At 42.0% G+C, this 25905-nt stretch overlaps 1 protein-coding gene across 1 annotated transcript in view; it reads left to right on the top strand.

The window, feature by feature from the left end:
* ISM1 (isthmin 1) overlaps positions 1-25905 on the top strand; it is a 41146-nt gene that overhangs the window by 5929 nt on the left and 9312 nt on the right. Inside the window, exons 3-4 of the mRNA XM_042789749.1 lie at positions 16990-17226; positions 25385-25652. Coding sequence (XP_042645683.1) covers positions 16990-17226; positions 25385-25652 — 505 coding nt within the window. The remainder of the gene's footprint in view (positions 1-16989; positions 17227-25384; positions 25653-25905) is intronic.

Genomic DNA, 25905 nt, shown 5'->3' with positions numbered 1-25905 from the left:
GACGATGCTGTTTTGTGCCTTTTGACAGTGATAGTAAAACCTGCCTGTTCTCATCAGTCCTTGCTGTATAGGTTCTTAGTTAAAGCTCACCCTTACCATTAGCATATGTTCTTCCAGTTATGCACTAAGCTTTACGAATGACTGAGACCATGTGCAGTTCATTCTCTCGTCTCCCAAAGGGAGAGAATTATGTGTGCTCTTTAGTGGTTTTGCTAGTGGGCTGTGGCTTGTTCCAGGATCTAGGGGGAAGGAACGGTGATTAGCTTTACGTGTGCTGCTGCTGCTGCATGCATGGAAGCAAAGGATAAAACGGGAAACAAGGGTGAAGGAGTGAGACTGCTGTTGTGAGCAGAGAACAATTTGCTGTTGTCCGTTGCTCCCAGGGGAGATTCTTCCACCTTCGAAACCTGGCTCCAGGAAAACTGCAGAAAGTATCAATTAAGCTTCTTTTCATACCTATCACTTCCATTCATTTCCTAGCAAACTAAAGCATCCCTGATGGAAAAGAGCTACCGCACCTTCAGGGTAGGATGTGGTGAGCTCTTAAGTATCTAAGACAATGGCAGTAATTTACAGCAGGGATCCAGGAATATTATGTTTAGTTATGGCTGCAAGGAGCAATGTTAGGCAGGTACTAATGTAACCTCCTGCATTAGATTTGACAAAGATGTTTGGATGAGGCATATTTTGGGGACCTTTTCTTCAGCTCAACAGCTAACAATTACTCAACTGCTCAGCTTGGATAATCACTGATAAATACCTGACATTAAATCACAGGGTTCCTCTCAACTTTGTAGCTCAGAGCAGTTTTCTCCTAGTGCTTTATACAGAAGAGTTTGTCATAGTTTTTTATTTCCATTTTGAGCAAGATTTAGGATTGTTTTCCAGCTCTTTATAGTATTGAGGTATTGGTATGAAAAAAGCAGAATGTATGTAGTTCTGAATCAATTTGGGGCCATCATGGTGTCTTTGTGTCCATTCGCATGGGCCTGGAGCCAGAGACAAACCACAGTGACTTCTGCAGGGCAGAACTCCCAGATAAATTCCTGCTTTTGCCTTTCTCTTCTCTCAGTCCATCTTCACCTGTGCTCCAGGGCTGGAGGCGGGGGAGAGTGTTTAAAGGGAAGCCTGCTAACATGGGGCTCTGAGCCCTACGGCGGTGAAAGGAGTGGTAAGTTTGAGTCTAGTTCCTGAGAAGGTCTAGAGCTGTCATGATCACCCTTGGTGAGAGTGGAGAGACAAGGCATGGGTACATAGAGATCCCGGAAGGAGCTGGGTTGGTACTTTTCATGTTGATTCATCTAACTTGGACAATCAGATCTAGTTCTGGAGTAGCTCTTATTTTGTAGTCTTTATTGATCATGTAGAGGAGTTTGTTCTACACAGGACGAACACAGCTGGTCCATCACAGCTGTAACAGCACTGTAACAGCAGTACGACCACACCGCTACTGACCTCCCGCTGTTACCTGACTGGCACTAAAACCTCCCCTTCGATCCTCCACCTCCGATTCTCAGCCCTTAGGTTCAGTCACATTTTCCTGCTCTGTCCTTTCTTAATGCCAGATGTCCACAAAAACAGGAGGCCTAGAGTTGTATCTCTGCTGTTGTTTTTTATGACCCCAGCAATTTCATCATCATTTTACTGTCTGGAGCTGGTCAGTGTACTCCTTTGTGATTTTTAACATACATGTTATGACCTGCTAATAGGTAATCAAGCCCTAGTACTTAAAGCTTCAGCATACTAAGGTTTTTGACACCTTGCACTGCTGTGGAATTCTTTTGCTGGGGAGACATCTGTTTAACCAATCCAGGTTGCAGTAAATGTAAATTGGGAACCATGTTTTGAATTCAGCACTTGTTCTTTTCTCTCTACTCGTATCTACTACATCTGTATATTAATTATCAATGCCTTATTGTTCCAAAATGGCGGAAAACATCTTCAGAGAAAACAAGGAACAATGAAAGAATTATTGAATAGGTGAGAATTCTAGCTGTGTGGTGTTGCAGCATCTGAAAACTACAGAAAGTACAGAAGACATGAAGTGTTGATAGTGATGCAGACCATGCTGTCCTTGCCTGCCAACCTTATACATACATATACTAGTCATGTTTGAAAAGTTTTCTAAAACAATGTGACAGATAGACACTGTGAGAAACAAGCTCACGTATATCAAAAAAAAAAAAAGCTTTATCTGGGGACAAAGTCAGTGGAGCAAAGAATACAGCACTGGGCGCAATGGACGCGACTTCTGAAAACCCAGTCATTGCTATGTATTCCAGTGGGGAGGAAAGATCGGTTTGAAAGTCGTTTCGTTTGTTAAGGTGCACATATTTGTAGATACTCATGCTTAAGAATTTATCTTTTTTTTTTTTTTTAATTCATTAAGTGCACAGAGTGCAAGTAATGGTAGGAAATTATTTTGCCATGCCTGTCTTACGCATAGATTCTTCTTAGTCATCATTTTAAAATCTTGAAATGTACTCATAATTCAGATATATATGCAGACAGTGTAGATGTTTCCTTACACAAACATAAACTAAAACATTGAAGCAATGTATTTTTTCTTTGTGCTTATATCCCGAGAGTATAGCAATAGACAAGATTTAGCAGTTTTGGCAGGTTTACCTGTCAGAGTTGGTTGCTTTATGCTCCTCTGTGTGTTTTGCCAGTCTTCCTTGCAGACAAATGTGGTAGTGCCCAGTAGTGCCTCATTTGTTCTCTGAACAGTGTTGTTTAGTGGTTGTTTGGCCATTTCGTTATGATTCTTATCTTGCAGTCTGCTTTAAGGCTTCACTACTTACAAGCTCTTTGAATTGACGGAATATTGTTCTCCATAAAAGATTACTTCTTCAGCGCATTATTTTTCAGTGGTAGCAGAGCTAGGTCACTGACACATTTTATTTTTTATTTTATTTTTTCAATCACAACTTAAGCTCTTTGAGGTTGAGATTCTGTTGTTGTGGTGTTGCTTGTGTACAATGTGTAGTGTAATAGGGCTTCAGGCCAGAATGGAGGCTGTAAGCACTGTCACAAATGAATAATGAAGTGATAACTTAGTGCAGAAAAATACAAAGTGCTTTAGTAAGTTGCAGAAGGAAGCATTAAATGATGCAGAGGTTACTGTTGCACTTTAATACCATTGTGCCTCCAGGATACCAGTTTTACAAGTATTGAAGACAGAAAATGCTGGGCTAAATTCGTAGTCCAAAGCATAGAGATGAATAACATTTCCAAGAAACCAAGTAGTGAGCTCATTGATACATCAGTAAGAGCAGAATGTTTCCAGTGTTGGTATTTCCATGTACTTTCTGTTTGAAATACCAGAAAAAGAAAGAAAACCAAGTAAAATGTAACTTATTATTGTAATAAGTGATGGCTTGCCACAGTGGTCAGTTGTGTGGCTGTATAATACTTGGTCAGAGGAGCTGGTTTGGGTGGTACTGGTAAGCAGTTCCTTTATCCTTTTGCCCTTGTTTTTCAGTGCTTGGAAAACTCATAGCAGTGGGTCATATTTTTTTTTATTCCTCCCTTTTAGGAGTCAGCAGGATGAAAGCAGGCCTGGAGTTGTTCACCTCTAAGCCCTTGTAGAGTTATGGCTATTTGGGTGCTTTTTTTTTATGTTACAGAGGTGCTCAGAAAGACAAGAGAGGAAAATCAGAGGTGAAATATTTATCTCAACACTCTCGGTGGAGACAGTCCATGTTGAAAGGCAGGAGAAGTTCAAACATACCTTGGCTTTTACACCTCTGTGCTAGACCTACATTCTCAGTGTGTTTAAATTGACCTTGCTCCACTGACTTTCACAAAGTAAGAGAAGTCAATGACTTGTGCCGGCTGTAGACCCGGCCGAGTTCCTCTTGGATCTGAATCTTTCACAGCTCAGTTTTTCTATAGAACTGATATGCACATAACACACATAATCTGGACCTCCATCCATGAAGACAAGCTGGCCTTTGGCATATGGTTTTCTTTAGATTACAGGAATTCATTGCTGTCCTTCATGTTTCATTGTTAGCTTCATAGGCACTGAAAAATCTTGTTTCACAGTAGCTCTTCTTCCTCAGGAAGATTAAAATTTCCTCTTTGCCTGCATGACTGTTGAGATCAGTACTCGTGACAGTACCATGATGAGTATCCAGTGTAAGTACCTATAAAAAAGACCAAAATAATGTACCCCCTCTTTTTGTACCACTGTTTATAGCACCGCTCCAAAAAAAAAAAAGTGGATTCCTCCCTTTCAAAGGCACTGAGTCAGTGTTGTCCATGGGCCGGGTTTCACTTCCTTCAGGCATCTTGCCTCTGCATTCCCACTGAGTTGGGCGTTCAGGTACCAAACAAATGAACACTATCACTGAAACACTTTTTCTTGTACATGCCCAGGGAGGTTGAGTAGGAGGTGAGGTCCTTGCACCAGAACTGTGTTGTAGGCTGTGATGGAAAGAGGAGGTGACTGACAGCAGAGCATAATGTAACTGAAAGAGCAGTGAAGAGAACCTAGCAATAAGATGGCTATTTTTTGAAGGTGGTGCTTCAAAAATTAGTCACATAGCTTTGGTATCTTTCTTGCCTTAGAAGCAACCCAGCAGCAGCAGATTCTGACATGAGGGAACCATAATTACTCCGCTGGAACCAGCTGCTGAAGATTACTATAGGTGTAACAAAACATAAATTTGCTTGGTTTTATCTGCCAGATATATCAGTGCAGAATTGTAAAATCAATATGGACTTGATCTAGCTATAACAATAGTAATCAGATATTTACTAATATCTGTTTGCACTAGTTACCCAAAGAAACAAAAAGGTTTAAAACAAAAACTTCTCACAGTATTGACATATAATTTATTGAAAAATAAAAACCATAGCTAACTAGCATGGATTCTGCAGCACCCCAATATACTCACCTTCTACATCATATGAATTGCTTATACGCTATTCAATTTCGTAGCAAGAAATTATTTAGCATCCATTTAGAAACACAACAGCAATAAAACTGTCCTTGTCTTTAATGTTCACAGATAAAATTCTCATCTGAAAGTGTCTCTTGAAATTACCTCAGTAATCAGACTGGAGTTGTTTAAGATGCAGTGTATACATTGGCATTTTGTGCCGCTGATTTTAAGATTGTCTGGTCTGAAGAAGTCTGTAAAGGTTCACTGCACAGAGCAGGCTACAACAAAGCAGTTAATGATTCTTGTGACATGAATGCTGCCATTTCGGTTTATTTGAATGACACTGGCATTCTGTCTTAAATATATCACTTTTTATTAGTCGGGTTTTTTTTGTTTTTTTTTTTTTGAAACTAACTAGATATTAGGCATGGGTATGCATCTTAGCTAAACTATAACCTAGCCAGCCCATGCCTTTTGCCCTGCAGAGTGCCTGGAGTTTTTCAAAACATGTAACCACAGTGATATTTTTATAAAGGAATGTTCACCTCATGGGATTTTTTTAAGGTGTTCTATTTTTTTTTTCCAAGTTACAGCTTCACTTTATTGTACATGATGTCCAATAAAAAAGATATATGTCTGTGATTGGACTTCGAAAAAGGGCCATGGTGCCTATTCCATTTAAAGGGAATGAAGTCAAGCAGTAAATTTGCTGGTCGCCCTTTTCATATTGACTGTATCTCGGCCAGCAGTTGGTCTTTGATGTTGTAACAATAGAGCAAAGGCAGAGGAGGAGGAGGATTAGGACCTCCATAATATAAAAACAAGCCTGCATTCATCATGATTTTTATAGAGCACAGTCCCTGTCTATTGGAGGTTTGCAGTACAGGCTCAATAGTCTGCAGAAGAGTGCAGCAATCTTAACGTTTGCAGGTGGTTTACAATTCATCCCTCATTACTGCTACTTCTTAATTCAGAGTTTGTTTAGGCGTTCAGCATTTAACTTTTTCTATCTTATTCCTCCCTACAATATGAAAACAGATGTATGTCAGGATAAAGCTTCTGCAGTATCATTTTCCTTTACAGGGGTTGATTGTCGTGTTATTTATGAAAGGCTTGTTGCAGCTGGCCAGTAGAGTATCTATTCCTCATCTCGTGCTTTAGAGTGCAAGCTTTTATTAGGAAAGAATAGAGGGGTTGATATGTATATGTCTAACATTTGTGAAAATATATATCAAAAGGGAACCTGGGGCAGTCACACTATGCCTGTGTCTTCAGGCGTACTGGAACAATAGCCCCAAAGGTTTCAAATGAACTATTTAGCCTGGTTAGAGTCCTGGAGCTTTTGATATGCATTTAAATGGTAGCAGCACTAGGTCTTGATCAAAGCATGCAGAAGGAAAAGGGTCATCCATTTCATGAAAATGTGTAAGGTACCAAGTTGCACTGAGTGCTGGTGGGAGTAAATAGACTTTGAATTGTGAGCAGAGCTTAGAAAGAGCTGAACAATCTGTAATGCACTGTTGTAGCCATGTGTGTAATGTAGCAGATGTGGAAGGCGGGATGGAGTGTTCCCAGGGTCACAACGATGGCAGCAGCAACGCATCGGGCGCAAGTGGATCTGTATCAGAAGCCCAAAGGCAGCTCTTAGGAAACCCTCTGGGATGCACCAGCTGAAATTGCTTTACTGCACCCAATTCCAGTGGCTCTTGCTTAAGGCATGATCCTGAAGTGTCCCAACAAGGCAGAACACCTGGAAGCTTCTCTACCAGACTCCAGAGGCACCTGACCCGAGGAAGGGAGGTGGGGAGGGGGGGAAGATGCCAATCTCTAGTGCAGTTGACAGTTCAGGACTTGATTTAGGGTTGGATCCTGTGCCTTCTAGGTGTTCGGATTAGACCTGTGAGTGCAAATTCATGAACAAGCCACTGCTTGCCAGCTGAGTTGCGGTAGTTCCTTAGATGTCTTATCCCACCTTCATCCCACAACAAAATATAAGGTGATTTTATATTTATCAGTAAGTCAGCGCTGAGCAGACAAACCCTGCCCAGGGCTCTCACCAGGGAGGCTGCGTTCTGTACCTGGACAAAGCACTCCATGGTGCCAGTGGTCACCAAACACACGGCTCTTCAGTGAGGAATCTGTTCTTTTATTTAACATCTACCATGATGGCCATTAAAAAGGCAACATCTGGTGCAGCAAATGCACACACGTTACTGCTGTGCTCTGCTGTGTGTCTCCTTCATCAGGCACAGAGACAGCAGTGTCTTAGCTGTCTCTGCTTTCCCCGGTATGCCAGCTGATGAAAGCAAACTGCAGTGAGGCTTAGCCAGTATAAGGTGGGAGTTCAGGCTAGTTAGAGGCATCACCTAGTGTTTAAAAGAATTTGCCATTGAGGGATCAATAGCTCTGGAAGAAGCTGCTGAAATCCTTCAGTGGCAGGTGTGAGAGCTGACTTGTCACAATTCACTTGTCTCCCTCGTCTGAGCGGGACGTGACAGTAGTGAATTTCATTCTTGCTCTTCTTTGATCTAGCATTCATGGCTTTTTGAATAATGTAAATCAGAGCTACCCTTCCCACCTACCTATTCCTCTTTCTTCTTCTCCTGTGTCTCTCCTAAGAAGATCATGTTTTAGTGTTGTTAGGAATATAGCTGTGGCAGTCTTAACATCACAATAAAATGAACTAATTATTTACATAACATCAGAGTAAGGGCCAGGTTAATACCACCTCTCCATTTTTTTTCTTCTTTATCCTACCTAAGTCTTCCCACAATAAAATACAAGAGGAGTTTGCAACTGAAATCATGTGTTTGCGCACATACGGACTAAATGGAAGAAAAGAGCAGTACATGCCAATTCCCCAATACACACTGCTGCCATTGATAAAAGGAGCCACAATTACATTGCAGTCGGGTTATAAACCCCATAATACTCCCACGACAATTATTTCAGTTTCCTTGTAAGAGCTGTATCAGGAGAACAAGATGTATATCTATCTCTTTAGCACAGTTAAGTAGCTGGAAGTGAGTTCTGTGCCACAGCCTACCAGGAAATGCTCTCCCAACCTGCTCTGCTCCATATATGCTTTGGAATCTCTCTTTGTACAGCAGCAGCTCTCCCGCCCTGGGGTCTGGCCTGCCAGCTAGGGTCCCATCTCTGTTCCTCAGCAGAGGAGGTTAGGATGTCTCAAACCTGAACTGCTTATCTTTCCTCTTCTACCTTGCTGCTGCGTCTGACTGCTGGGACTAATCTAAAGATGCATTTGGCCTGCTCCGTACAGTTTATTGTCAGTGGCGTCTGGGTGGCTTCGGGCACATGCTAAGATTATAACAAGTTTGAAAAGTAAAACCATTTATCCTAAAAATAGCTCAGAACTAACTGGTGATCATGGGGCGGAGGGGAGACAGAAATGAAGATATTTTCTTTTCACGTAAGTGTCAGATTCAAAAGCATCTGCCTTGTTCAGTGCATGTATGGTATTCATTTCCTGTCTGCAGTCGATTGGAATGCCCCCCGAGTCGTTTGAAATTGAAAATCAAGTCATGCTTCTTTAATCAGCTCTAGGAAATAGCCCCCCTCCCTTACTGTTTTAAGAAAATTTATATATACATGCATAGAATTCATAATACAAAAAGCCCACACTTCTCCCCGGGGCAAATCTTTTCTCTCTCCCCTCTTAAACAGAAAAGGGTATTCACATTGTCTTGTCATGGTGTACTGGGTATCTACTCGCGTGCTCTTCTTCCCTATAATGTCACTGGAGGGAGGCCTTTCTCTTGTGTATCTGCTTCGTCTTGTTTCTTTCTCTTGCTCTGTCATTAGGGCAGTTCACGGAGATGTAGAGAGAGGGCATAATGTCCACTGCTGATGTCTTGATAGAAAACTAAGACAGTTACTGCACTGCGTGTACAGATGCCATTTATTCTAATGACTTCCAGTTGCTCGAGTATCAGTCTCCAGAGTTTTCTAAATGGGGAGGGTAAAACTGTACACTCGGGCTTGAAAGAGTACTTCGCTGCAGGAGCAGAGGTGCGTGGTCCTGGGGCAGCCACTCAGATTTCTGCTGCTGTTTTGCTGTAAACTCCTGGGTGTAGTAACAACCCCTTTCAGAGTGTTGTGAGGCATATAGTTGGTGCATAGAAACTGCATGTAAACCACCACTGCCTTTCCTCTGCCTTCACCCTCTAACTTCCATCAAAAGAAAAATGAGTATTGATGGGGAAGGCAGCTAAGGGAGGGTCAAGTAAGTGATCTCGCAGTGATTTGATGGTGTGCGTGTTTTGAGCATCAAGACTCAAGTGATTTGCCTTTTTTCAGGCACAGAAGTAGTATTGCCAGAAGCACAGGAAACACCATGTTTTTGGAATATAACACTTGTCTGCTTTCTTGCTTTCCCGTTATTAGCTTTTGCTTATGTGATGAAGTCATCATGTAACTTTTATTCCACAGGGACTAAACACTTTCTAGTCTCTAAAAACATCTGCCAGCTAACACAGCCAGAGTCATAGACACTTTTGAAAGGATAGGGTGGATATTCAGTGGCATATGAGAGGGAGACACAGAGGCTGGGAATAGCTGTTTCTTGGAAACTAACTGCTGAAGGCAACTTTGGAAATTGAAAATGTTTCAAGTAAGGTTTACTCTTTTGGCTAGGGACAGATGAAAACTTTGTTTATTAAAGCTGGTTCACCTAGTGAAATCCTAGCCACAGTGATTTAGTGGAATAAACTTGCAAAAGGACCTAGTTTAAAACCCATGAAAATAATTTCAGATGTATGTTTGTTCTTTTTCATTTACACTGACTTTGTGTGTGCTGGCCTGCAAAGCCTGACCAAAAAGTTGTGTACAAAAAGTATTAATATTCTGGATTTCCTTCGCTTTTGTGGTTTTGATTGCAGCTTAAGGCAGATTTTCCCATTCTGTTGGAACCTGATGTGTAAATTATGATGCAGATTTCAGATGATGGGTGATCTTAGACTTGTTCAATTAAATTTAGCCATGGTATAAATGGATTCTATTTAAAGCTTTATTATAGTACTGATTTATGCAAGTATTTAATAAAGCATAAAAAGAACTAGAACTTTCAAAGTATTTGCATTCTGGCACCACAGGTTATTGGAGTGGAATAGTTGGGCTACTCCAGTTGTACATTTGCCTGTTCAACCACTAAATCAATGCGTCCTGCATGGGGAGCCTCAGCCAGGCATTGATTGCAAGGAAGATCTTCAGAGTCGTGAAGAATGACTAAAAGTTTACCACCAGCTTAGGCAACTTAAAATATCTTTTAACTACAAGCAAAAATTGGCATTGAACATCTGTCAAAGCCCTACACAATTTTAATTCTGTGCGCTTGGCTGTCCCGTGGATGGCTGAGTATCTGCTGAAGAACAAAGCACCAGTGTGTACTGTGTTAGAAAATTTGCTAAAGGGCCTCTCTTTTTTCCAGCAGACATTGAGCTATAATCACCACCAAGTCCTTTTTATTATCAAAGTGTTTATACAAACTGGCAGTTCTTCACCTCCAAGCTGAGCCATACTGTTTGTATTTTCCAGTTGAAGGAAAACATGAAATATAAGCAAACAACAGAGCCTAAAAAATAGCTGTGCTGTGAAATGTGTGTCCACAGCATGTAACAAAAGGTTGCCAGATCTGTGTATAATATGGTTGGGTTTCGTCTTGAGCTCTGAGGAAAAAATACTGTCTTGCCAGAGCAATTCAGATGTGGACCCACTGTTTAGTAATGGTGTGGAGGAGACAGGGAGCTTGATGAGAGAAATTCCCAACCAGAGGCTGAACGGAGGATGGACCAAAGCTTGACGGCTGCGAGTGAATAAACAGGCTCAGTGGGGGAGGAATGGCAGTAGGGCTGCTCCGGCACTCCAGGTGTAGCGGTTCGGGTGGGTCAGCAAGGCAACAGCCTTTTCCTCCGCTGCAGAGGGTCCTGTCGTAGCGTTGGCCACGCGCCTCGGAAGAGTGGTCTGAGACTTACTAGGCCTTCAATGTGAAGGGGGGCCTCAACCCCACCGCCCGAGGATCTCCACTGTCATAACATAACTCCTGGCTACGTGTCCAGTTCTCAAGATTTTCTGCGTAGCTATGAGGGCTGGAAGTTTTTAGTCTAAAAAAACTAACATTCAAAAGCTGTGATTCTGAGATAAACGTGCCCAGATACTTTGAGTTTCTGCTTCTGCTGTACGCAGCTCCTGAGAGCTATTTCAGCACACAGCAGAAAATGAGCTGTGGTGGGCTGGGTACGTACTTTGGCAACCCAAGCACCTCACTGCCTCACTGTGCTGCCACTGGCACCCAACGCTTGCACTGTCTGCAGAAGACCTCTGCTCCAACAGTGACTGCGGACTGACGGGTCTGCTCTCAATTTCTGCTGTCCTAATTGCAGCAATATTTGCGGCTCCATCCTATCTCCACAGAAACAAAATCACTCCAAGAGTCCCTGAAGCTAACGTGTCCCATAGCAGTGCCCTGGGGCATGGCTGGATTTGGTCTTTGCATATGTGTGGTTGTCCTGCAAGTTAGAACTGGATACAATGACATTTTACTAGTTTTGCCGGACTAAATAGAAAACTATTTAAAAAGGGACCCGGATAAACAGAACTCTTTATTATTATTTTTTATTATCAACTGTAATCAGTGATTCATCTTCTATTTACACAATGTTTAAAGCAGATGCTATATTTTGGAGTCCCTTAGTGAAAACAATTCTGTACATGGAAGCCAATGTAGTCCCTTTTAAATGATGAACCATGGTTATCTACAACATACTATTGATTATTGCAACAGTTAATTTGGGCGGCTTTCTGAAGATAAGTAAGGCCTTCTATTTAATTGATATGTGTGAACATGAAGGTCAAGCATGTTTTAAGAAGCAATAAGAGTATCTGAGTGGTTGATGTGACACCCCTCCGGTCTGCACTTTTCTGGAGACACAAACCATCAGTGACTTCCTGGAGTGAACTGGAGCTGTGAGGCTCAGTACCACAGCGTGCTTTCAGCTACTCACACAGATATTAATTATGAACCCAAGTGATTTGCCTGTTAAAGAGAAAGCCAAGACAGAGCTAAGACAGGTCTTCTGACTGCCTGGGCTGTATGTGGCATTAATCATATAAGAAATTTTTTTCCATGTATCTCTGATAATGCTTTTCAGCTGTTAACTTCACTGTCTGCTTATCTGATACTGTCCTCATACCTTTTCCCGCTCAGTCCTGTGCTGCTTATACTCATGACAGAGAAAAAAATAAATAAAACCCAGGAATTAGATCACCCAAGCTCATTACAGATCTTGAATCTGCAGAGGTGAAAGTCTCATGTAGTATCCCAGTGTGTTACTCAGCCTTCCCAGACCGGTTAATTTTAAAGTGATCATTTAGCACTAACCTGGAAACACATGACAGCCTTCAAAATCAAAACAATCTGTTTAGGCAGGTGGGAAATGAAACCAGTCCTAATGGCTATAATGGTTTTCTGTGAAGGCCCCAGGCCTCATTTTGTCTCTGATAGCAATATAATCTTTTATAGCGTCTGTGAAGTTTCCTAATAAATAAACGTTCCTTGTTCCTGGTTGTTGAAGATGCTGTACAGGTGCATCATGAAAGCGCATTGACAGACGGTCAGTTTTCAATTCAAGACCTCTTGTCAAGATCATTTTACAAGATATTTCAAAGGAGTATACAATAAATAAAAAAGCAATGTAGCTGCAGCAGGGATTTAGTAATGGATTCCCTTGCTGTCTGGGAGCTGTTAGGGATATAAGTTGCATCAATTTTCCCAAATTCTTTCAACTCCATCATTAGCAGTGCTTGCAAATCTGCCCTTAGTTTGGCAAGTGGGGAGGGAATGAAGGAAGGCAAGAAATATGAAGGACAGAGAAAGAGCAGCTGCTCCAGAATATCTTCTGTAGCTCCAGTCATTCCTCACTTATTCTCTGTCTTGGTTGTTTTTTTTCCAGAACTGGAAATGGGATTAAAATACAGAAGAGAGAAGGGAGATGGATTCGTTGCTTGCTAAAAATGCAGAGAAATTCCTTTTTTCCCTAGTTTGGTATTTTTACACATTCCCATTTCTCCTTAACTTCTCTTTGAGGAAGAAAAACAGTGCACATGATTGCAGCTGATGTTTAATGTGACAGAGGGAGAAAGAAAATAGGAAGGCAATGGAGGGACTTAAAATATCCATTTGATTATTGAAAAGTTAAACTGCAGTATCAGGTCGGAAAATTTTATTGCATTCAGGGTTGTCTCTTGGTGCCTTAAACCCTGCCATGGTGCAAGTCCTGCCTGGATCACCAACGTTTAAAGTTATCCTCACAAAAGCCCTGTGAATTGCTGTTCTTCCCTGGTTTATAGATGGACACATCGACCTCCCTTTTTCAGTTATAGGTGTGGCAAGGTGTGTTATTCTGTAATACAAATAGTATGGCAGATTCTCTCTCTCTAGAGTTCATTTCATTGCCTTGTCACACAGCTATGAGTAATGTGTTCCTGCCCTTATATACTGTCCACACTTAGAACACTCAGAAATCCTAAGATGTTTTTGTATTAGGAACTTCTATAAATATCTAATCCCATGGGGCAGCAGAACTGTAGCTGAAAGCAAGCATGAGTAACCCCTTAAAATCATCTTAATGGAAAGTTTATAAGTTGTGAATAATCCTGTTAAATGAAGGAAAAAAAAAAAAAGTGATTTATCTTAAAATATTTAAAGCAGATGCATCATTTCAGTAAGAAACCAATGTGCCTGAATTAGAAATGTCATAACTTCAAAGAATCTGAGTCAGTAGTTCAGAATGAAGTGACATAGCTTTTAAAGGAAGGCAAGCAATGCTGCTTTCCCAAAAGCAATCGGGAATACAGATAGCGGACACCTTAAAATAAACAGTGTGAAGTATAAACATGTGAAATAATGTAGGAATAAGAAGAGAAGAATATCCCCCCCCTGCAAAAAAAAAGTAATTTTATCTATAAGCTTTGAAACACAAACCCTGTTTTCTTCAGATGATGCTGGCATTGCAGGAAGGACGCACTTTTTCCTGCTCGATGGGCCTTGGAAGAGCCTTTGCCTGAGTTAATGCAGTAGAACAGAGTGAGCCCATATTCTTCTCTTCACATGCATTTCAAGCTCGCTTTTTATTGATGGCAGCCTCTTTTTTTTTACTAGACATACACATTTCTAATAATGCTGCAAATCAGCTTAGACACTACACCGAGAATTAGCTACCTAAAAAATAAGCGTTCTATTCATTTTAGTAACTGGAAACAAATGGTCATGGTACTATGAGCAGAGAACTGATGGTGCGTGTTGGGCATTTCTGTTTGCTTACATTGCAGTATGACACAGAAGGCCCAAGGAGGCTTAGCATGGGCTTGTCCTAGCCTGAGAGGGACTGCAAGGGATAACACTGCTTTTAGGAAGAGGACACGCTATCTAACCTGTGCTGTTCCTGCCAGGCAGTGGTCAACCCTGCTCTTAAAGACAAGACCCCTGCAAGGTCTGCTCTTGAGCGTGGCTGTCACTGCCGTTAGAAGTGTCTGTCTAACGCTGAGCCAGGGTCTTCTGATCACATCCACCCCGAGCGAGCGGAGCGCTCCGTCCATTTCCTCGCTGCAGCCTTTGGTATAGCGCAGTTATCATGTCCCCCTCCGTTCTTTGTAACGTTAAACAACCCCAACTCATTCAGTCTGTAATTAATGACAGTCCCTGCCCCAAGCAGCTTGGTAGTGGGCCCGATCAGCCTGATGTCATTACTTCACCATGACAATTTTCTAACTAACTCCATGTGATATTCCATCTGTCTGACACTATTAAAAACTTTTTATATAGCCCTTATTATTGTAGTTGCTGAGCTCCCCACAAACATCACAGTGAGGAAGGGAAGTGCCGTTATCCCCACCGAGGCACAGACAGATCATGACCTGCCAAGATCACACAACAAGTCTTATCAGAGAATTAAACGTAGTCTCTAAAGTCCTTGGCCAGCTCTAGCTGTGTGGTATGTTAATGTGGAGAACCAGGATGCTCCTGAAGTGCCAAGCAGGTAGGGAAAGTATGAGATCGTATGTGAGAATTTTATTATTTTTTAATAAAATCTCACTTTATTTTTAATAAAGGTGAGATTATGGGTATGATACCCCAGAAAAAAGTCAAGTACTTCAGGTTTTTTTTGGTTCCTGTGTGAAGTAATTTAATAACAGCACAATTACAGGTTCTTGTTAGTCAGATGTAACTGAGAAGCCATTTAATCCTCGCGCACCAAGAACTTTGCAGTTAAATTCTGTTTCATAAGTGTTAAGCTAAAGCACTAGCATATGGGCAGGGAACCTACAGTTAGCTAAGTGGCCCTCAAATGTTGTTTCCCAGAGCTTGCTGCTGTGTGATTTGCTTTCTACTTTATATTGAATAAGGGGTGTGTTAATGGGTGGCCCACCAAAGGCATTTGAAAGTCCTGCCTGGTCTTCAACAAAGAGCAGCATTCTTGGTTTAGCCTTCAAGCAATACAGACTGTGTCAGGAGCACAGACACTTTTAGCACTGGACACATGCACTAATTCAGAATTGAAGTTTTGCATCTGTGCTGTAGACAGATGTAGAAAAGTACCTTTTTGGCACTTTCAAAGTGTAACCATTCTGATCATGAAAATAGCAAGACAACATCAATTCTGCTAGATGTGGTGTTGCTCTTTACAGATGCAGTGCAGCAACAAGGGAAGAGGAAAATCACCTTAGCTGTTACTTAAGACAATTTCACTTAGTCCCAGATTAACTCTCAAATGTTGGTCACTGAATATTATCCTGTAATATGCACAGATTGTTTTGTAAAATCTCTTCAAAGTCCAGTTTAGAACCTTCTAAGCAAGCAAACAGAAAATCAAAGGAAAGGCAGTGGGACTGTTATCTATGTGAGAGATTACCAAAAGGTATGCTAGCTTAATTTGAGCCAGGGGAGCTGGATGGAGATTGCGTTTAACCAGAAATGCTGGCAAAAATACGCTTCAGTAGAGCCAGAACCACATGTGGCCATTCCACTTTAATTGTGCTTGTTTTAAAAGATAGGTCTTTAACATTTACCCTCTCCATGCTTGCTGTCTCTTTATGAACTGAAAATAAAAGCTCCCCAGGCAGTCATACTAAGACCTCAAGCCTAAAATTTTTCAGCTGAGTCAAAAGCAAAACCTGTGCTGAATCTGCCCCATGCATTTTTTTGTAGCCTTAAGAATATTTGACTTCTCTGCTGTTTTTTTCCCGGAGTCCCCGGGCCAGTCCTAACCCAGGGAGCGAGTGTTTTGATACTGAATGTATCTCCTTGGTGAGGTCAAAGGCGGTGGCAGTGGTGCTACTGGTTCGAAGGCAGCCTGCTGTAATATACTACAAAACCCGAAAGTACGCTCAACAATAACAAAAGCATTAACCGCTGACCCACAACTTGGTGAAATTCAATCCCACCATTAGGCAAACATGAAAATGAGATCCCAGAGGAAGGAAGGTTCAGATGTTCAAGATGAGAGAAATTGGGTGAGGAACACAGACAACGAGATGGAAGTTGCTGCAGACTGAGGAGAGAGCGGGGGAGGTTGCCAGTTCAGCGGTAGGATCTTTTAATACCATAAATTTCAACGTGCACTTAGCAGACAGTGCTTTTGCTGCACTTTGGAACAAAGCAAACTAAACCGGTTTATGATAAAGATACCTTTCACCATTTCAGGGACACGTTTAATGTGCTATAATTTGATTTGCCAGAGGCCGCTTCAGAGCTTCACCTTTCCAGATTTGCTTGAGGTCAGATGCTTGTGTCAGTGTGTAGGTGCTCACCACAGGACTGGAACGTTGCAGGAACCTGAAAGAGCTAAGCACCCAAGTCTGACTCAGCTTTGTCTGGTGTCAGATGGTTACAGGTTTGCACCACTGCAACCAAGTTCATCTCGGCAAGTGTCAGATGCCAAACTCAGGAGCACCCCAGGAAACACCGGTCGCAAGTGTCTCAGTAACGAGCCGTGGGTCTGTGTGCTGTCAGGCTCTCTGTCCACACCCGGCAGGACTGCACGCTCTCTCAGTTGTTGTTACAGCACGTTGCTTTTTTCCCCAGAACACACTCACTGCAGAAGACCGTTCTCCTGAAGACAGCTTCACCCTGAACCCTGAGGACAGAAGAGAATACCCTGATCTCCAGGCTGCCCACCGGCCGTTCCCTAAGCAGCGATTCAGGCAGGAAAACAGACATACGTCCTTGCAAAGAGATGGACCCAGATCTTTCCTCCTGGATCTCCCAAACTTCCCTGACCTGTCAAAAGCAGATATCAATGGGCAGAATCCCAACATTCAGGTACAAATTTATGTTAACGCATGATTTGTTTCTGAGCTGCACAAAATTACTTTACCGAACCAAGGCAGCTTTCAGCCTGACTTCCATGACATGCAGTCAGAACATCCTGCCTCTCTATTAATAGCACCAAGAGAGAATGAATATAGTATAATATAATGTAATGTAATGCTATATATATAAAATATATATAATATACTTTTTGTCTTAAGTAAATGCACAGATTTCTATTTTTTTCTGAATTTTTTTTTTATACTGTTGATTGAATAAGTGTGGGTATCAATATGGACCTATTTATGATAAAGCCATCTTTGCTATTGCCGTTTTGGAACAGGCTATCTTTGTTGTTATTAAATGCATATTTTTAATTCTGCTGCAAAATTTGTGAACAGATTCTCTTTTGGTATGTGATTATAAAATGCAGCCATCCCCAAAGGTTATAAGAGAACAAGTTTTTAAGTTTCAGTTCAAAACGTGGTCCTCTGTATGGAACCAAGACTTAAAGTTAATTTCTGCAGCAGCTGCTTGGAGTAAGAAAAAGTTCTCTGCAAGAAACTTTGTTACATGTTATTCCTCAAACCATTCTTGGGTTTGGAATGGCCTCTTAGAAGCCACTTGCATCTTGAAACTTCAAGGATTAGAAATAGGAAAAAATGAGTGATTTGTTTTTAATTCAGAGCCTTAAAGCAAAATTGGCATTAATAAGCAGTCTTTTTTAACCAAAACAATAAATTGAAATGTTGTTCTGCCTAAGATGTGCTTATAAAAACAATACACTAATAGAACTGGTTTTCTGGTTGAATTAATTCTTGGCTTCTTATATTCTCCAGCCCACAAAATTGCCATCCTTTTGATATGCCTGAGAAGTACGTACGTAAAGATACAATAGATCTGTTGGTGAGAGACCAACATGATCAGGCGAGAACAAGCTGTCTCCAGGCTGAGACTCCATTACGTCATAGGTGGCTTGCGATGTTAAGCGGCCCAACAGCTTGGCATCAAGTGTGGGTCCAGTAGTTGACAGGCCAAGGTAGTAAACGTGTTCGACACGTAGTGACCGTACACATCCCTCACGCTAGGAGAAGCCTTCCAGAAAGCCTTGGGAAGGGAAGGTGGGGAAGCTTTAGGGGCCCCAGGTTGTGGCGTGAGGTTAAGAGTGTGACGTCATTGTTTGAACAGTAAACTGCAGAGGAGGACAGGAGGAAACAAAAACCTTCTCTGATTGGTAACAGCATTCAGTGTTTAGACCCAGGGAACAGGCAAATGAGATAGAAACATTTCCCTGGCTTGTCTTTGCAGTAACTGCTTCTGCTACGACCTCTTTTTCCACCACCTGATCTTGGAAATGTGTCAGCCAGCTATGTCAGCAGTTTTGTTGCACTCTGAGAACTGGGAAGGCTAAACCTGTAAACTGGAAAACATTGGACAACGTTAATGCCAGAGTTCTTGTGCACAAGGATCAGCTATTTCAGAAACGGGCTCCCTAGATTCCACATTATATTTACTCTGGGTATGTAGGTGCATCAGTAGGGAGATACAAAGCTTAAGTTCCTGGTTGACACTCAAGCAGCAGGTCAGGCCTCAGGGAGATAAAATTCCTATTAATTCATTACAGAGTCAATTAAAGATTTTTTTTTTGCCTAAAAGTTGTAAAAGGTGGCCTGCTCTTCTGGGAGAAACAGGATTATAGTGCCTTCTTGCTTGTTACAGTACCGTACTGACCTGAATGGAAATAATGGCACTTGTTGACTTGCAAATTTCTCATCAGCTGTTTGGCAAGTGAGAGCAGAATCCATACTCTTTTGTCTTTTTGCACAATGGCTTTGGGCTCTGTAAGTTGCAGTCCTGGGGATTGTTAATTTAAAAGTCCTCCCAGGACAGCGAGGTTGGAAAGGAGAAAAAAACCTGTGTGTGTTAATCTAACACAGTAGCCACATTTACTTCTCAAAGACTCACAACTTCTCTTCCCTTCTACTAGTATGGATGTGCATGGACCAAAAATAACATTTTTAGGGAAATTATACCTGGAAATTTTAAAAACCTAATAAACAGGCATAAAACTCAGCCTGAAAAAAAAGGTAGAAAAGCTGCTCCAAATGAGTTCTTTTTATGGCTATTCCTTCTCTGGTTTCCTGTGGGATGGTACTTGCTGTGTCACGCCCTGGTTGTGTGATCTTCCAGGGAGGAAGTGCCAGATATCAAAACACCGTCACAGGAGTTCGGAAAATTATCATCTCCCCAGGTACTTATCAGCTGATAGTCAAATATAAGTATAGTGGACTGTCTTCTAGAAGAACCTCCGAAACAACAGCCAGAGCTGCAGTAATTGAAATGCAATTTGACTTTCTGCATGCAAGACCCGGATGACACTTACAGGTCTTTCTGTGGCATTCTAGCCTTGTCAAATCTCCCGTCATTTCAGGTGATATTTTGTGCTTCCACTCTGGTTGTTTGAGAGTAACTGCAGAAACTGCTGTTGAGAAAGAGCTGGTTTGGGGTATTTTGTCCTCTTCTTTTTTTTTCTCATTTTAACAATTCTGTCAGTGCCTGGAAGACTTCTGGATGAGAAGGTGACTACAAAACCCGATCACATATTTTCCCTGGATTTCCTTTCACAAATGGAAAGTCCCTCTTGTATAGGTTTGCACTCATTTGACAACCTAGCCGAGGGATGCCTATGCAGACCTTGTAATTAGACAGGGTTATTATTCAGAATAAGACAGATTTGTTCTTGCCCCTGAGTAACAGAATGCAGTCACGTGGGAGGTGTATAGGAACCTGCTTATTTTCCATTTCTGGTGGGTTTTCCTCATCTGTTCCAACCACCTTTCTGCAACCTCTTGGCTCTTCTCTGCAGCCAACCCTCTGTTCAGAGCCAGATGCTTCAACTTGCAGTTGAGCTCTTGCTCTTGTCCCTCCCCTTCTCTTTTCACTCTTGGTTTCCCCGGGCTTGTGTACTGTAACAGGTGGTGCGCTGCTCTCTGTTGTCCCACTGCTTTGCTGCTTTCCTAGCAGTGCTCAACACCATGAAAAATGAGCAGAAAAGGGAAAACTCTTTACTGTTTTTCAGGCAAGGGCATTTTGCTGTTATTAATGCTCTCCTGAGAACTAGAATCTTGATCAAGCTTCACAACCAGTATACCAGAAACACGGCTGGGTGAGTTCCAGTTGCGATGGAAGTGTTAAACACTTTGGATTAGGTGACAGGTTCCAAGTACAAACTGTGCAGAGTTAGGTAGGATTCCTGTCCTCAAAATACGTTGGCGTGCCATGGAAAATGGAAGTGTATCAGTATACAATTAAATCTGTTGTGATTATTATCCTTGCTTTGAGCGATTGGTAATAATTGCTAGGAGTGATTTTAAGCCAGAAGAAGTTAATGCTGCCTGCTTGGAGAAGTGTTGGTTTTACCACTTTGCATGAGGCTCCTGGGCCATATCCACCAGTCCTGACAGCCCAGTGTTGCTGTTAGCTTTATTTATCCTCCGATATCCAATTTCTACCTTCTCTTAAAAAAACATCTGCGCAGAACCACCCACTGGAGGAACATACACAACTGCGGATAAACGAGGCTGTGTGATTTGCTTTTAAAAAAAAAACTACAGACGTAAAACCAGCTCTTCTCTGGGTTCATCCATGGCCGTTTTCCTCCCCTCTATCTGTATCATATGTCACTTTTAACACAATTTATTAGCTGTATTTTTGGATAACATTTCTATTTGTCACTTGAAGCTGCTGCTTTCACTGCACTGGAAAGCAATACCCTCTCGGTATCGTCACAAAAGATTCTGCACTCTCTGTAATACTGAACTCATCCCTAATCTAGCACGGTAAGAATTGGAGGGCTCCAGTAGTGCTTGCTTCTTGTAATGCCTGTAAGGCTTAATAGTTTAAGGTAGTAGCAAAGCAATTGTACCTAGCTGCAGCTCTGGAAGCATGATGTAGCCTTGCCAGGAATGAGCTAGTGCTCTTGGCAAGCTGGAGAGACTACTCCAGGCAGAGCGGCGTCATGGTTAACCCACTTTCAGTACCAGGGCTGTTTCTACCTCTGTGCAGGTTAATGTCTTAATGTCACAGAGCTCACTGCAGGGTGCAAAATTTAGATCTGGGTTTCAGACCAGATTTTTAATTCTGGGGTTCAGTTGGGCCCATCAGAGAGTGGAAATAAGATTGACAACATTAAACGCAAATTTCAGGTTTCGAGTCACATTGTTGTCTTTGCTCCCAGCAAATTTCGAGGGTCCTTCACTTTTCATCAAGTCCAGAAAACTGTTCTAAGTGAGCTGTCATGACATAACCAGCAGTAAAATTGGTGTCACTACTGATACCGTTTTAACTGAAGTTGTTATGTGGTGTAAACCTACATTTACCATTTCAGTGTCTTATAATGAACTTCTGTTCTGCTGTTATAGTTACCTCATTGCTGACTTGCACATACCCACATTTACTGAATGGCAGGTTCTGCACTGCAAATTTGCATCAGTTGCATGAGGGAAACAGGATAGAAATGTCTTAGAATCCACTGCTTGCACAATATTGCAAATGTAGTTCTTCCCGAAACATAATCTTCCAGTTGCTTAGGGAAATGTTTACACCATTAAAGTGAATTCAGAAACATTGTCTCAATAAACAGGACGAAGTACACAGAACTTTTTGTGCACTCCAACAGTCAGGGATGATACTTATCTTCTGTGTATTTTTGGCCAGGAGAAAATTGGATGTTGATGTCTCAAGACATCTGCGCTTGTTACATTTGTTTCATTAGAAATTGACTGCAAATTTGTTGTTTTAATGTACCTATGCCAATTGTTTTTAAGAATTTTTAGAGGAACATCCTTATTTATAGCTCACACAACCATAAAAGAAGTGGCTTCATTTTAGGTTTGAATACTTCTGAAGATGATTGTGGATTTATACAAGAACCATATTACCACAGACATTTTGGGAAGCTTGAGAAAAAAGTAAATAATCGTTACAGTTTTGATAATCTCTGGAAGAAGAAATCAGAGAAAATGAAGTCTTTAAAACAGTCTCCAAGAGAGAAATACTAAACCAGGTCTTTTTTTTTTATTATTATTTTTTGGGGAGAATGTGTTTCTGTTGGAGTAGTTATACAGCATGAAAGCTTTTCCAGAGCTGCTTTAAATGCCCATTTTTAATGACTTTATATCTGATTTCTTCTTCCCTTTTTATAAACAACCCCCAGCATAGAAACTGATAGAACAAGTTATATGTTTGTGTAGCAGATATAGGTATATGTACAGTCATGGGCTAATGTTAAGTGTAGCTGTAAGTACTGGGAAGAATTCAGTGAATGCTGATTTTTCAAAATTTTAGACTGGGATAGGGGAGCCATTGCTTGCCCAAAGCAGCTGCCTCTTCACACACCTCTGCCCTAACTTTTGGGTCATATGATGGCAGGATTACTAGGATTACTGACTGATTTCCTCCCTGCCTCTGCAAGGTCCATTAGAGTTAAATGGGGCTGGGCAGAGCATACCTGAGTCCCTGAAAAGAAACAGAACTAGAGTCAACTGATGCTGTCTTTTTTTTTTTTTTTTTTTCTTTTCCAAGAGTGGCAGTTCAGACAGTCCCAGGATTCTTTATAGAATTTATTTCAGTCTGTGGTTTTTATGGCACACGTTAAACAAACAACTCGGTAATCAATGCTTAAAACAGTGGAGACAAGAATGTAGGTGTGTGTCAGACTACCACACTGGTTTTTCCTTTTGTTATGTTAATTTTTAAAATAGTCAGTGTGATGGAAAACTCAGCTTAAAGGCCTTTGTAATAAGCCTCCTTAGTAGCAAAAATAAGACTGAAGAGGGATACCTGATTGCACAGAGATTTCTTAAAAGTAAGTTGGTGGCAGTGCTGTTGGAGGTCTGAGGAGGTCTTCCGAGCCTGGAAGTTCGTGCGTTACACCTGCCTCTCCTCCCCGGTGTAGCACATAGCTCAGCAGGAGTTTCTCTGTCCCTACAAACCCTTCTGCTTAAACTGACTTGGCATCCTGAATAAGTACTTCAAATCAAATCCCTGTGGTTCTTCCAACTGTACCTGGCTGAAATAATGTGAGTTCATGCTGCTTCACTATCATGTAACCCCAGATTACCAAAGCAAATGGAAAGATTATCAAGTGCCCTTGCCTGTTTTTATGAGAGGGTTTGGTTTTGTTTTTTTTTTTTTGGTTTTTTTTTTTTTTTATCCCCACTTTGCTGTGTCATTGCTTACAGAGTTAATGTGGTCTTGAAAATACTTGCTACTTAAGTACTAGAGTCATACTAATTTTCACGTGGGCAGTACTAAAGCTCTGTGACTGGCCAGCAGTGCAGTGTTAGCCACTCAGTAACATTATTTCCTTTTGCTTATTGTGAAAACTGTTTTGCTTGGATAGATGCAACAATTTTGAATCCCTGAACTAACCCTGATGTTTTCAAACTTATGAAATCCATTTTAATTCTTGGTCTGTAGAAACTGAGGTTTAATGAAGTAATCATTCCAATTCCATATTTAGTCTGAGAGTAAAATATCTCTTGTGTAAAGATGCTATTAGGCTGACAACTGCACTTTCCCTCACTCTTGCTCTTTCTCCCAGTGGAGCTTCTTAGTAGCCTCAAAGTTGTTTCATTTCAGTGGCTTGGTCTATGGTCAAATGTAAAGCATGAAATAGACGCAAAATCTCCTTTCTCCAAAAAAGGATGTGTGGGCATTGTCTTGTCTGTGCAGCTGTGTCTGCAGCTATGAAGATATGGCAGCAGTTCCGTTTTGCTGCTTCTGTCACACTCCTCTGTGGATCACAGGTAGCTGAAGAAACATGGATGCTCCTTTCTCTCTTCTTTGCGTGTGTGTCTTGTGATTTTACTGATAACAATTGTATAAAACTAAACATGCAGATCCAACATGCAAATCCACAGAGCCATGTAAATGACTTTCAGCGTAGTAGTACATGATTCTGTTTTTCCTGGTTTTACACGACCCAGTTTTCATGGCGTACCATCTCGAAAAACTGCTTTGTAAATCTATAAAACATGAGGAATACCTCCGTACCTATTAGTATTAAACATTATAGGTAGAGCTGGTAGTCACTTCTGTGTCATGGCTGCTTAGCCAGGCCAGTGTAACCACTGCACCACACTAGCATGAAGCATCAGAGCATTTTCTGATTTGTCTGTGGCCATGCTGTGCTTGCGTGACTCCTGGAGCCAAGGGTTCTTATGGGAAATTCCTATTTCTACCTAAATAGGCACCTATATGCACAGACAGTATTTATCCAAGAGTTTCATAATTACACATTGTTCAGCACAGAAAAGGAGTAATCGGGGGTTGTTCTGATGAAGAATTATATTTACGTTCACGATGACTGTGAGGGAATTGGGCATCAAACTTTGAATCTTGACTCTGGGCTTCTGCAGAAACCGTAAACGAGCTGGATATCAGTGTGCTCTCCAGCACGGAGAGAACCTGCTTCAGAGGGCTGGGCAGCAAGTGACTTACTCAGAGACGGTTGAAAGAGCCGCTGGCTCTCGTCACCGCGGAGCGTAGTTTCAGAGAGCGGTGACAGCCCATGCCGCTGTGTGGTGGAAACGCTGGTGCTGCAGGGAGGCTGTGCAAGGGGCTGGGCTGGGCAGCTGCTGGAGGGCAAGGCAGATGCAAACCTGGCAGAGATCCCGGGCTTTGCGTCTCTCACCTTCGCACTCGTGGACTTCCATAGCCCTGTCTTGAGTCACTCCGAGTCCTCGGAACGGGCCCTGCACGCCGGTGTGCTTCACGTTTGCCTCAAATTCAGCCTCAGCATAATTAAAGTAACAGATTGGGTTTTCTTTTTCCTGGTCATGTATGTTCGGTTTTAAACATCTTTCCCCCATAAGGCAGAAGACTCTGCTGCAAAGGTTTTAGGCACAGCATGGGTTATTATTTTATACGGGGTTTTTCCTAGCCTTTGTTCCAAGGTCTGATTCAGCAGAGGTAGCAGAAGGAATCACTCAGCCGCTGCATATCTCTGGGCTCAGTAATCCGCATATGGTTTACAACATGCAAACCCTACAGTCTGACACAGCCCCTTTGCGAGGCAACACCAGTCATTTGTCTTCACCATATAGAAAGTGTCCCCCTGGCTGGAGGAGGTACTGACCAGCAGGCTGGTCTGGTTTGAATCCCGCAGGTTACCATTGAAGTGGTGGATGGCCCCGACACTGAGACAGACAAGGAGCTGCAGAAAGAGAGCAGCAAGCCTAGCTGGCCAGTCCCATCACCCGACTGGCGAAACTGGTGGCAGAGGTCCTCCACCTTGACCCGCATGAGCAGCGGTGACCAGGACTACAAGTATGACAGCACGACTGAGGACAGCAACTTCCTCAACCCTCTCGGTGGGTGGGATAGTCATGCACCCAGTCACCGGACGTTTGAGTCCAAGGAGCAGCCGGAGTACGGTAAGTTTGCGTTCCAGGCCCCTTATGGGCATCTTGGGATTGTAAAAATGAGTTTGGGGGAAATGAGAATGGTGAGGCATCGCTGAAAGTAGGCCAAGCAAAATAGAGTTTTTCAACATGTGGCTTTTGTTCATCAGCTTTTAAATACAAATCTGTGCAGATGCACAAGCTGTACTGTGGTAGCTGCATTCCACTAGTAAGTCTGTAATCTTGAAAATCATACCAGTTATCCCATAAGAGGACCTTTTTTTAG

This window comes from Tyto alba, unplaced genomic scaffold (assembly GCF_018691265.1).
Source record: "Tyto alba isolate M040663 unplaced genomic scaffold, T.alba_DEE_v4.0 Super-Scaffold_16, whole genome shotgun sequence".
In the NCBI taxonomy this organism is placed as follows: domain Eukaryota; kingdom Metazoa; phylum Chordata; class Aves; order Strigiformes; family Tytonidae; genus Tyto; species Tyto alba.
This window is presented reverse-complemented; position numbering and strand designations above follow the sequence as displayed.